Source organism: Oncorhynchus masou, chromosome 22, assembly GCF_036934945.1.
Source record: "Oncorhynchus masou masou isolate Uvic2021 chromosome 22, UVic_Omas_1.1, whole genome shotgun sequence".
In the NCBI taxonomy this organism is placed as follows: Eukaryota; Metazoa; Chordata; class Actinopteri; order Salmoniformes; family Salmonidae; genus Oncorhynchus; species Oncorhynchus masou.
In genome coordinates, this window is record NC_088233.1 from 10,570,001 (window position 1) to 10,582,315 (window position 12,315).

The following is a 12,315-nucleotide window of genomic DNA, read 5'->3' on the forward strand; positions in this document are numbered from 1 at the left end:
CCCCAGATCTGTACCTCGACACAATCCTGTCTCGGAGCTCTACGGACGACTCCTTAAATCTAATGGCTTGGCTTTTGCTCTGACATGCATTGCCAACTGTGGGACCTTATATAGGCAGGTGTGTGCCTTTCCAAATAATGTCCAATCAATTGAATTTACCACAGATGGACTCCAATCAAGTTGTAGAAACAAGGATGATCAATGGAAACAGGATGTACCTGAGCTCAATTTCGAGTCTCAAATCAAATCAAACTTTATTTGCCACATGCGCCGACTACAACAAGTGTAGACTTTACCGTGAAATGCTTACTTACAAGCCCTTAACCAACAGTGCAGTTCAAGAAGAATGTAAATTGTCCGGTGGTGATTTTTATGAGTTCAGCAGTCTAATGGCTTAGGGGTAGAAGCTGTTGAGGAGCCTTTTGGTCCTACACTTGGCGCTCCGGTATCGCTGGCTGTGGTATCGCTTGCTGAGAAAACAGTTCATAACTTAGGTGACTGGAGTCTCTGAAAATGTTATGGGCTTTCCTCTGACACCGCCTATTATATAGGTCCTGGATGGCAGGAAGCTTGGCCCCAGTGATGTACTGGGCCGTTCGCACTACGCTCTGTAGCGCCTTACGGTCAGATGCCGAGCAGTTTCCATACCAGGCGGTGATGCAACCGGTCAGGATGCTCTCGATGGTGCAGCTGTAGAACGTTTTGAGATTCTGGGGGCCCATGCCAAATCCTTTCAGTCTCATGAGGTGGAAAAGGTTTTGTCGTGCCCTCTTCACGACTGTCTTGGTATGTTTGGACCATGATAGTTTGTTGGTAATGTGGACATCAAGGAACTTGAAACTCTCGACCCGCTCCACTACAGTCCTGTCGATGTTAATGGGGGCCTGGGAAGTGGGCACCAAGGAACTTGAAACTCTCGACCCGCTCCACTACAGCCCTGTCGATGTTAATTGGGGCCTGTTCAGCCCGCCTCTTCCTGTAGTCCACGATCAGCTCCTTTGTCTTGCTCACATTAAGTGAGAGCTTGTTGTCCTGGCACCACACTGACCGTTCTCTGACCTCCTCCGTATAGGCCATCTTATCGTTGTCGGTGATCAGGCCTACCACTGTTGTGTCGTCAGCAAACGTAATAATGGTGTTGGAGTCGTGTTTGGCCACGCAGTCGTGGGTGAACAGGGAATACAGGAGGGGACTAAGTACACACCCCTGAGGGGCCACAGTGTTAAGGATCAGCGTGGCAGACGTGTTGTTGTTTACACTTACCACCTGGGGGCGGCCCATCAGGAAGTCCAGGATCCAGTTGCAGAGGGAGGTGTTTAGTCCCAGGGTCCTTAGCTTAGTGATGAGCTTTGAGGGCACTATGGTGTGGAACGCTGAGCTGTAGTCAATGAATAGCATTCTCACATAGGTGTTCCTTTTGTCCAGGTGGGAAAGGGCAGTGTGGAGTGAGATTGAGATTACGTCATCTGTGGATCTGTTGGGGCGGTATGGGAAATGGAGTGGGTCTAGGGTGTCCAGGAGGATGCTGTTGATGTGAGCCATGACCAGCCTTTCAAAGCACATCATGGCTACCGATGTGAGTGCCACGGGGCAGTAATCATTTAGGCAGGTCACCTTCGCTTCCTTGGGCACAGGGACTATGGTGGTCTGCTTGAAACATGTAGGTAGTACAGACTTGGTCAGGGAGAGGTTGAAAATGTCAGTGAAGACACTTGACAGTTGGTCCGCGCATGCTTTGAGTACTCGTCCTGGTAATCCGTCTTGCCCAGCAGCTTTGTGAATGTTGACCTCTTTAAAGGTTTTGTTCACATCGGCTACCGATGGTGCTCTCGTGCATGCTTCAGTGTTGCTTGCCTCGAAGCGAGCATAAAAGGCATTTAGCATAAAAGGCATTTAGCTCGTCTGGTAGGCTCGCATCACTGGGCAGCTCACATCTGGGTTTTCCCTTTGTTGTCTGTAATAGTTTTCAAGCCTCGCCACATCCAACGAGCGTCAGAGCTGGTATAGTATGATTCAATCTTAATCCTGTATTAACACTTAGCTTGTTTGATGGTTCGTCTGAGGGCATAGCAGGATTTTTTATAATCGTCCGGATTATTCTCTCGCTCCATGAAATCAACAGTTCTAGCCTTTAGCTCGATGTGGATGTTGCCTGTAATGCATGGCTTCTGGTTGGGATATGTACGTACAGTTAATGTGGGGACGACATCATCGATGCATTTATTGATGAAGCTGATGACTGAGGTGGTATATTCCTCAACGCCATTGGATGAATCCCGGAACATTTTCCAGTCTGTGCTGTGAAACGGTCCTGTGGTGTAGCATCCGGGTCATCTGACCACTTCCGTATTGAGCTAATCACTGGTACTCCCTGCTTTAGTTTTTGCTCGTAAGCAGGAATCAGGAGGACAGAATTGTGGTCAGATTTGCTGAATGGATGACGGGGGAGAGCTTTGTAGAGTAAAGGTGGTCTAGGATTTTCTTTTCCCTTGTTGCTCATGTCCCCGGCCGCTAGGAGTGCCGCTTCTGGGTGGGCATTTTCTTCTTTGCTTATGGCTTTATAGAGTTGGTTGAGAGCGGTCTTAGTGCCAGCTTCGCTTTGTGATGATAAGTAGATGGCTACGGATAATATAGATGAGATCTCTCTTGGTAGATAGTGCCGTCTACAGCTTATCATAAGGTACTCATTTACCTCAGGCGAGCTATACCTCGAGACTTCTTTAATATTAGACATCGCGCACCAGCTGTTATTGACAAAAAGACACCCCCCCCCCAACCCTCGTATTACCAGAGGTAGCATCTTCGTTCTGCCGTTGCATGGAAAATCCCGCCAGCTCTATATTGTCTGTTTCTTTGTTCAGCCACGTCTCGGTGAAACATAGGATGTTACAGTTTTGCTAGGATAATCTTAATAGTAGGTCATCAATTTTATTTTCTAACGATTGCACATTAGCAAGTAGGATGGAAGGCATTGGGAGTTCACTCCCTCGCCTCCGGCTTCTCAGAAGGATCCCAGATCTGCGTCCCCTTTCCCGCCATATTTTCTTCACGCAAAATGCGTGGATCTGGGCCTGTTCCAGTGAGAGCAGGATATCCTTCTCGTCGGACTCGTTAGTTTCTTCCAGTCCGCGGTGAGTAATCGCTTTTCCAGAAGTTATTTTGGGTCATAGGAGATGGTAGCAGCAGCATTATGTACACAATAAGTTAGAAAAAAGAAGTTACACAAAACGCAAAAAAATAACAAAATTGCACAGTTGGTTGGGAGAATGTAAAACGTCAGCCATGTTCTTCGGCGCCATCTTTAAGTCTCATAGCAAATGGTATGAATACTTATGTAAATAAGGTATTTCAGTTTTTTATTTTCAAAACATTTGCAAAAATGACTTAACCTGTTTTTACTTTGTCATTATGTGGTATTATATGTAGATTGATGTGGATAAAAATAAAAATAAATCTATTTCAGCATAAGGCTGTAACTTAACAAAATGTGGAAAAAGGCAAGAGGTCTGAATACACTGTATCTCTGTCTTTGTAGCCCCTCCGGATGTGGAAGGCAATGCAGAGACAGCCACGGTGGTGGACCTGTTTCCCTGGACAGAGTATGAGTTTAGGGTGATAGCCACCAACACCCTGGGGACAGGAGACCCCAGCAGCCCCTCTCCCAAAGTCACCACGTTGGAGGCTGGTAAGGGTACTGGAGCTGCTGCTGAACCATCATGACATCCTGAAGTCTGCAATACCCCAGCTAATGCCTAGGCTATAGCTCAGCAGACTAACACAGGGGATCTGGTTTTAAGTTTAACATTTGAAAATGTAGGCCTAAAGTAACAATTTTAAAAACAATAATATTTGCTTTAACACGTCTTACTAAACCGTGACAGATGGGATGCTAGAACACGTCTTACTAAACCGTGACAGATGGGATGCTAGAACACGTCTTACTAAACCGTGACAGATCAAATCAAATCAAATCAAATCAAATTTATTTATATAGCCCTTCGTACATCAGCTGATATCTCAAAGTGCTGTACAGAAACCCAGCCTAAAACCCCAAACAGCAAGCAATGCAGGTGTAGAAGCACGGTGGCTAGGAAAAACTCCCTAGAAAAGCCAAAACCTAGGAAGAAACCTAGAGAGGAACCAGGCTATGTGGGGTGGCCAGTCCTCTTCTGGCTGTGCCGGGTAGAGATTATAACAGAACATGGCCAAGATGTTCAAATGTTCATAAATGACCAGCATGGTCGAATAATAATAAGGCAGAACAGTTGAAACTGGAGCAGCAGCACGGCCAGGTGGACTGGGGACAGCAAGGAGTCATCATGTCAAGTAGTCCTGGGGCATGGTCCTAGGGCTCAGGTCAGTTGAAACTGGAGCAGCAGCACGGCCAGGTGGACTGGGGACAGCAAGGAGTCATCATGTCAGGTAGTCCTGGGGCATGGTCCTAGGGCTCAGGTCCTCCGAGAGAGAGAAGGAGAGAATTAGAGAACGCACACTTAGATTCACACAGGACACCGAATTGGACAGGAGAAGTACTCCAGATATAACAAACTGACCCCAGCCCCCCGACACATAAACTACTGCAGCATAAATACTGGAGGCTGAGACAGGAGGGGTCAGGAGACACTGTGGCCCCACCCGAGGACACCCCCGGACAGGGCCAAACAGGAAGGATATAACCCCACCCACTTTGCCAAAGCACAGCCCCCACACCACTGGAGGGATATCTTCAACCACCAACTTACCATCCTGAGACAAAGCTGAGTATAGCCCGCAAAGACCTCCGCCACGGCACAACCCAAGGGGGGGGGGGCGCCAACCCAGACAGGATGACCACATCAGTGAATCAACCCACTCAGGTGACGCACCCCCTCCAGGGACGGCATGAGAGAGCCCCAGCAAGCCAGTGACCCAGCCCCTGTAATACGGTTAGAGGCAGAGAATCCCAGTGGAAAGAGGGGAACCGGCCAGGCAGAGACAGCAAGGGTGGTTCGTTGCTCCAGAGCCTTTCCGTTCACCTTCCCACTCCTGGGCCAGACTACACTCAATCATATGACCCACTGAAGAGATGAGTCTTCAGTAAAGACTTAAAGGTTGAGACCGAGTTTGCGTCTCTGACATGGGTAGGCAGACCGTTCCATAAAAATGGAGCTCTATAGGAGAAAGCCCTGCCTCCAGCTGTTTGCTTAGAAATTCTAGGGACAATTAGGAGGCCTGCGTCTTGTGACCGTAGCGTACGTGTAGGTATGTACGGCAGGACCAAATCAGAGAGATAGGTAGGAGCAAGCCCATGCAATGCTTTGTAGGTTAGCAGTAAAACCTTGAAATCAGCCCTTGCTTTGACAGGAAGCCAGTGTAAGGAGGCTAGCACTGGAGTAATATGATCAAATTTTTTGGTTCTAGTCAGATGGGATGCTAGAACACGTCTTACTAAACCAGTGGTGGAAAATGTACCCAATTGTCATACTTGAGTAAAACTAAAGATACCTTAATAGAAAATGACTAAAGTAAAAGTGAAAGTCACCCAGTAAAATCCTACTTGAGTAAAAGTCTAAAGGTATTTAGTTTTAAATATACTTAAGTATCAAAAGTAAATGTAAAATATAAATAATTTCTAATTCCTTATAATAAGCAAACCAGACAAAAAACTGCTTAAGTAATACTTTCAAGTATTTTTACTTAAGTAATTTACACCACTCTACTAAACCATGACAGATGAGATGACAGAACACATGTTACTAATCCATGACAGATGAGATGACAGAACACATCTTACTAAACCATGACAGATGAGATGACAGAACTCATTTTACTAAACCATGACAGATGAGATGACAGAACTCATTTTACTAAACCATGACAGATGAGATTAGAAGATGGAAAACCAGTGGGACATCGGTCCCATAGGAACATTTAAGGTGTTGAAACTGGCAGCACTAGAGACATTGATGCTATTTTATAAAGCTGATGCTGCATCAGTACTAGTGCCAACTGAAGGTTACAGTATATGTTGTTTGACATTGTGCTGTGTGGACAATGGCCAGTGTTCACGAAGAGTAGGACTAGGATCAGTTTGACCTTTTTTTGATCGTAATGAATATGATTATATTGACAGGCAGGACCTGATCCTAGATCAGCACTCTGTGATCAACTATCCTAGCTCAACACTCAGATGTGCTTTGTGAATACTGGCCAGTGAATGTGAACTCAGAGCTTGGCATCTCCTGTCTCGTTGTAGTTCCCGTGGTGGCGCCCTCAGACATTGGCGGTGGTGGCGGGACCAGCAAGGAGCTGACCATCACTTGGACGGTAGGTCTAGGATCATCTAGCCAAGATGCCATCTTTATTTCTGTCTCTGCCAGTGGACTGTGGCCACAAACTCAGCTTTTCTCCTGAATCTGATCTGACAGCAGCCAGCCAATGGAAACAAGCAAGAACAGACATTTGATTTCAATTCAAATTAAACTACAGCATGTGCAAGACGCATGTTGTTTTTTGCTATGCCCTTCTTGCAAAGCAGTGCTAAATAACTATGTTAGCTATTTTTACATTTTAGCAGATGCTCTTATCCAGAGCCATTATAGTTGAGTACCTTGCTCAAGGGCCCATTGACAGATTTTTCACCTAGGGATTTGAACCAGTGATCTTGCTGTTACTGGCCCAATGCTCTTAACCGCTAGGCTACCTGCCACCCGTTCCTAGAGGAAGCATTGTTCCTGGAAGAAGAGGAGAGAATAGATGTCAGAGCACAGCACGTCCATAACAGTACGGCATGAAGGAATGACTGTCAACCAGAAGTGCTTTTGTATGGCAGCATCAACCCTACAGCACTTGGTTAATGTGATGAGGCTTGTGTTTAAAGGTCAGGTGTGTGTGTGTGTGTGTGTGTGTGTGTGTGTGTGTGTGTGTGTGTGTGTGTGTGTGTGTGTGTGTGTGTGTGTGTGTGTGTGTGTGTGTGTGTGTGTGTCTGTTAGCAGTGCCTGATGCGTGTACATCATGCAGGACATTTGGTTTGATGGGGCCTGAGCCAAGCTAGGAGACTGGATAGACTGGTCTAATATATCAAGGAAGTGAGGCAGGGGAGAGGCTGGATAGGCTGGTTTAATAAATCAAGGAAGTGAGTCAGGGGAGAGGCTGGTCTTGTAATAAGGCTGTCATAACTTTGGAATAAACAGTCTCTTAGAGACACAGTCGTCATGATAACTAGAATAATATTATATATTATATAAACCAGTTTAAAAGAGATTGTAGCTCCTTATTTTGATCCTGGACATTTTCTTGTCACTTGGCATAACTCTGTCAGCAAGGACGGACCATCAAGAGGTGACACCGCCTGTCGATAGACAACAAGGTCCTGTGTGGATCGTTCTCTTATTGTTAATTGTTCAACTCTATTTCCCGTTCCCTCTACCTCCAGCCAGTGCAGCCGCAGTACTACTACGGCCGCAACTTTGGCTACATCATCGCCTTCAAGCCCCACGATGTCTACGAATGGATGAAGGTGACTGTGGCAGACCCCGAGGCTAAACACTATGTCCACAAAGACTCATCCATCCCTGCCTCCACAGAGTTCCAGGTCAAAGTCAAGGCTTTCAACATTAAAGGAGAAGGACCCTATAGTCTCACGGCTGTTATCTACTCTGCACAAGACGGTAAGCACAGATCTGGGATCAGCTTACTCCTCATGGAAAGCCCAACCTTAATTATACGTGGGAAAACAGAAAAATGGACCACAGATCATTGTACTCTGTCTGCAGCATAGAGAGACGGGGGTCTCTTAAGAAACCCCTCCCTTCCTCCCACCCTCACCTCCCTTCCTCCCACCCTCACCTCCCTCCTCACCTCCCTCCCTCCCTCCCACCTTAATTTCCCTCCCACCCTCACCTCCCTCACCTCCCTCCTACCCTCACCTCCCTCCCACCCTCACCTCCCTTCCTCCCACCCTCACCTCCCTCCTCACCTCCCTCCCTCCCTCCCACCTTAATTTCCCTCCCACCCTCACCTCCCTCACCTCCCTCCTACCCTCACCTCCCTCCCACCCTCATCTCCCTCCTCACCCCCTCCCTCCTACCCTCACCTCCCACCCTCATCTCCCTCCTCACCCCCTCCCTCCTACCCTCACCTCCCACCCTCATCTCCCTCCTCACCCCCCTCCCTCATACCCTCACCTCCCAACCTCACCTCACCTCCCACCCACCCTCACCTCCCTCCTACACTCACCTCCCTCCCTCCTACCCTCACCTCCCACCCTCACCTCACCTCCCTCCCACCCTCACCTCCCTCCTACACTCACCTCCCTCCTACACTCACCTCCCTCCTCACCTCCCTCCCTTCCACCTACCCTCACCTCCCACCCTCACCTCCCTCTTACCCTCACCTCCCACCCTCACCTCCCTGCCTCCCTCACATCTCCCTCCCACCCTCACCTCCCTCTAACCTCCCTCCCTTACCTCCCTCCCTTACCTCCTTCCCTCACCTGCCTCCCACCCTCACCTCCCTTACGTCCCTCCTACCTTCACCTCCCTCCCACCCTCACCTCCCACCCTCATCTCCCTCCCTCACCTCCCACCCTCACCTCCCTCCCACCCTCACTTCCCTTCTACCCTCACCTCCCTCCAAACCTCTGTCCCTCCCTCCCACCCTCACCTCCCTCCAACCCCCCTCCTTCCAACCCTCCCTCCCTCACCTCCCTCCTACAATCACCTCCCTCCTACCATCATCTCCCTCCTACTCTCCCTCCCTCACCTCCCTCCCTCCTCCATCCCTCATCAGAGTGGGATTATCATGATCTCTGTAGCAGCATGAACCAGAAAGCTGATAATTCGCCCCCAGGGATGTCAAGCATTCAGCCCACTTATTAACTTCAGCTGACAGACAATCAAGATAACCATGGGCAACCCGGGGCTATGGAGAGATGCTCAGTTGCCGTGGTAACGCTGTTTGGGAGTGTAAAAGAGGGTAGAAGTGTTAGGTTTGAGCCCAAACCTGATGACTTGCGGACAGCTCTCTGTCTGTCTGTCTGTCTGTCTGTTTGTCTGTCTGGCTCTCGCTCTCTGTCTCTGACCATAGGAGTCCCCTCGAAGCCTACCATTAACTATGTACATACCCAGCGTGCGACAGAGCTGCAGGAGTTGTGACCTGTAATTGTTGTTTTGTTTCTAGGGGGGCATATGGGGGAGGGAATGCTGTCATCTGCAGACAGGTTTTTGTCCCCCTGTGTGCTGAGGGTGTCAGGTTCTTGTCCGGTTCTGGCATTTAGGTCGCCATAGACTAGTACATGTCCCTTGGCCTGGACATGATTTATTTCCCCCTTTAGGTTGGAGAAGCTGTCTTCAAGGGGGGGATATAGGTAGCACACAGGAGGACATTTTTCTCTGTTTAAGATAATTTCCTTTAGAATTTCTAGCCAAATGTAAAATATTCCTGTTTTGATTAATTTAATGGAGTGAGTTAGGTCTGCTCTATACCAAATTAGCATACCCCCTGAGTCCCTTCCCTGTTTCACACCTGGTAGTTTGGTGGATGGGACTACCAGCTCTCTGTAACCTAGTGGGTCCGTCTCCTCTATACCAGGTTTCTTGCAGGATGACTCTCTCGCTCTGTCGCTCTCTCTCGCTCTCTCTTTCTCGCTCTCTCTCGCTCTCTCTCTCCTGGAGCAGATACACTGGGAGTGTGTCATGGGTCATAACTCAGAGGAAAGTGTTGGATCACAGAAATAATATGGGGAAAGATATTTCTGTCGCTGAGCTTGTTCTAGGCAATGATTAATGCCTCTTATTAACAGATGCCTCCTTACCAAGACAGAGAGGACTGCATAGGCAGGGTCAGACTGGGTACCAACATGAAATAAAGGGCAGATTACATTCATAAACAATCTACAGTTACTGTAGGTGGGCATGTGGAGGGAATACTTTGACAGGGGCTTTACTCTGCATGGGAAACATATGTTTACATTGCCAAAGCAAGTCCAATAGATAATAAACAAAAGTTTACACAAGTCTCTCGCTGTCTCTCTCTCTCTGTCTCATATTGTCTTAAATGATATCGGGGCGGCAGGGTAGCCTAGTGGTTAGAGCGTTGGACTAGTAACCGGAAGGTTGCTAGTCTGACTTGCCTAGTAAAATAAAGGTAAAAATAAAATGATATCTCTGTGTGTGCCATCAGTGCCATCCGAAGCCCCTGCCAGTGTGGAGGCCAGGGCGCTGTCTGCCACTGAGGCCATTGTGTGGTGGCTCCCTGTCACCCAGCACACCGTTGAAGGATACCAGGTCAGTACTGCTGTGTCTAGGAGGAGTAACATGACTGTATATTAGAGAGGAGAAGAAGCCTGTATGCATCAATCCAGAGACCTCAAAACACTTGACTAACTAACTTATGTCGCTGGAGTTCTCCATTGTATTTGCACCTGCATGGTGAGGTACATAATAGGGACATTTTCTAGACCATTATTATCTTACCAGGACATATTTTAGGCCCTGTAATAGTGTACACAGTATATTGACTTTCTGTGACCCTCTTCCTCCTCTCTCCTCCTCTCCTCCCTCTCGCCCCTCTCTCCATCACCTTCTCCTCTCGCCCCTCTCTCCTCTTCTCCCCCTCTCCCTCCTCTCCCCCCCTCTTCCTCTCTCTCCTCCCTGTCACCCTCTCTCCTCTTCTCCCCTTCACCCCTTCACCCCTCACCCTCTATTCCTCCCTCTCCTCACCCTCCCCTCCTCTCTCCTCTCTCACCTTCTCCCCTTCACCCCCTCTCCCCCCCTCTCTTCCTCTCTCTCCTCCCCCTCTCACCCTCTCCTCCTCTCTCCTCTTCTCCCCTTCAACCCCTCCCCCTCTCTTCCTCCCTCTCCTCCCCCTCTCACTATCCCCTCCTCTCTCCTCTTCTCACCTTCTCCCCTTCACCCCCCCCCTCTCTTCCTCTCTCTCCTCCCCCTCTCACCCTCCCCTCCTCTCTCCTCTTCTCCCCTTCACCTGCTCTCCCTGCCAAGGTGCGGTACTGGATGAAAGTGGAGGACAGAGAGGCATCCAGTCAGAGAGTGGTGGTGTCCAGCAGAGAGAACCAGACAAGGTTGGAAAACATGAGGCCAAACTCCCCCTACCTCATAGAGGTCAGGGCCTACAATGCAGCCGGATACGGACCCCCCAGTCATCACTTCCAGATCTACACCAAAAAAGCCCGTATGTACATCGCTCTCAGGGCCGGTTCACTGGACACAGATGAAGCCTCGTCTTGGACTCAAAAACATTATCAATGGAGTTTCTCTATTGCAAAGCGTGCCTTAGTGGAGGACTAGGCTTTATCTATGTCTGGGAAACTGTCCCTCAGCTCAGTAATCTTCAGCATATTCTGGGAGGGATTTGGCGATATACCGTTGATACCGTACACCGGGGTGTTTCAAAATACTGACGTTATGGTTTTCAGTACTGTTTAAAACAAAACACATTATTATTTGTGTTTCAGTTTTTGAGGTTCGGGGCACAGCTGCCTCGCGGGGGCTGCGGGGGTGCGAGTTACACCTTATAATTAGAAGAATAATAATATATGTATTTTTTTTGGGGGGGGCACTTCCGTATACCCCGATGTGGTACAGAAACGGTATGACGGTATGAAACCTGAGTTCTGAGTTTCTGATTGTCACAGGTTCTTTACTCTGTAGAACTATTTGACTTGTGTTTTCCTCCAGCCCCAAGCCGGCCTCCTAAAATAATCAGTAAAAAGCTGAAAGGAACATCAGTAAACATCGCCTGGGAACATGTCGAACCCTTGGCCAACGAGTCAACAATAGATGGATACAAGGTGTGTGCTGTTTTACCAAATACACGGGAGCTTGAAGTGCATTTCAAGCTGAAAGTCTGTACACATAACTGATGTGTCTCTGTTGCGCATTCGTCACATACTGTACGTACATTTGACGTGACAGGTTTCTTCATGTCGCAGCTTTCAATACACAACTGAGCTAAACAGTACATCTTACTGAACACAACATACAGTTTACTCAACTACCTTCCTTGTAGTCACAACTCCTTAGAATGACCATATGAACAGATCTATAATGCTGTCTGTCTGTCTGTCTGTCTGTCTGTCTGTCTGTCTGTCTGTCTCTCTGTCTCTCTGTCTCTCTGTCTCTCTGTCTCTCTGTCTCTCTGCCTCCATATAGGTCTTGTACAGGAAGGCGGGCCTCTCCACAGGTCTACTGTATACCACAGGGAAGCGATCCATAGACCTGCCCATGCCCAGGGACGGGGACTGCGTAGTGGAGGTCAGGGCCCATAGCGAGGGAGGAGATGGGGCTGTGGCCCAAGTACGCATCTCAGGTAAACATC

The 12,315-nt window shown here is 48.5% G+C and overlaps 1 protein-coding gene across 3 annotated transcripts in view; it reads left to right on the top strand.

Annotated features, from left to right (window-relative positions):
• LOC135509005 (contactin-1a-like) overlaps positions 1 to 12,315 on the top strand; it is a 171,936-nt gene that overhangs the window by 154,242 nt on the left and 5,379 nt on the right. For all 3 annotated transcript variants that reach the window (XM_064929285.1, XM_064929287.1, XM_064929286.1), the window contains exons 18-24: positions 3,536 to 3,685; positions 6,236 to 6,306; positions 7,415 to 7,649; positions 10,162 to 10,265; positions 10,980 to 11,169; positions 11,676 to 11,788; positions 12,150 to 12,306. In XM_064929285.1, the coding sequence (XP_064785357.1) occupies positions 3,536 to 3,685; positions 6,236 to 6,306; positions 7,415 to 7,649; positions 10,162 to 10,265; positions 10,980 to 11,169; positions 11,676 to 11,788; positions 12,150 to 12,306 (1,020 nt within the window). The remainder of the gene's footprint in view (positions 1 to 3,535; positions 3,686 to 6,235; positions 6,307 to 7,414; positions 7,650 to 10,161; positions 10,266 to 10,979; positions 11,170 to 11,675; positions 11,789 to 12,149; positions 12,307 to 12,315) is intronic.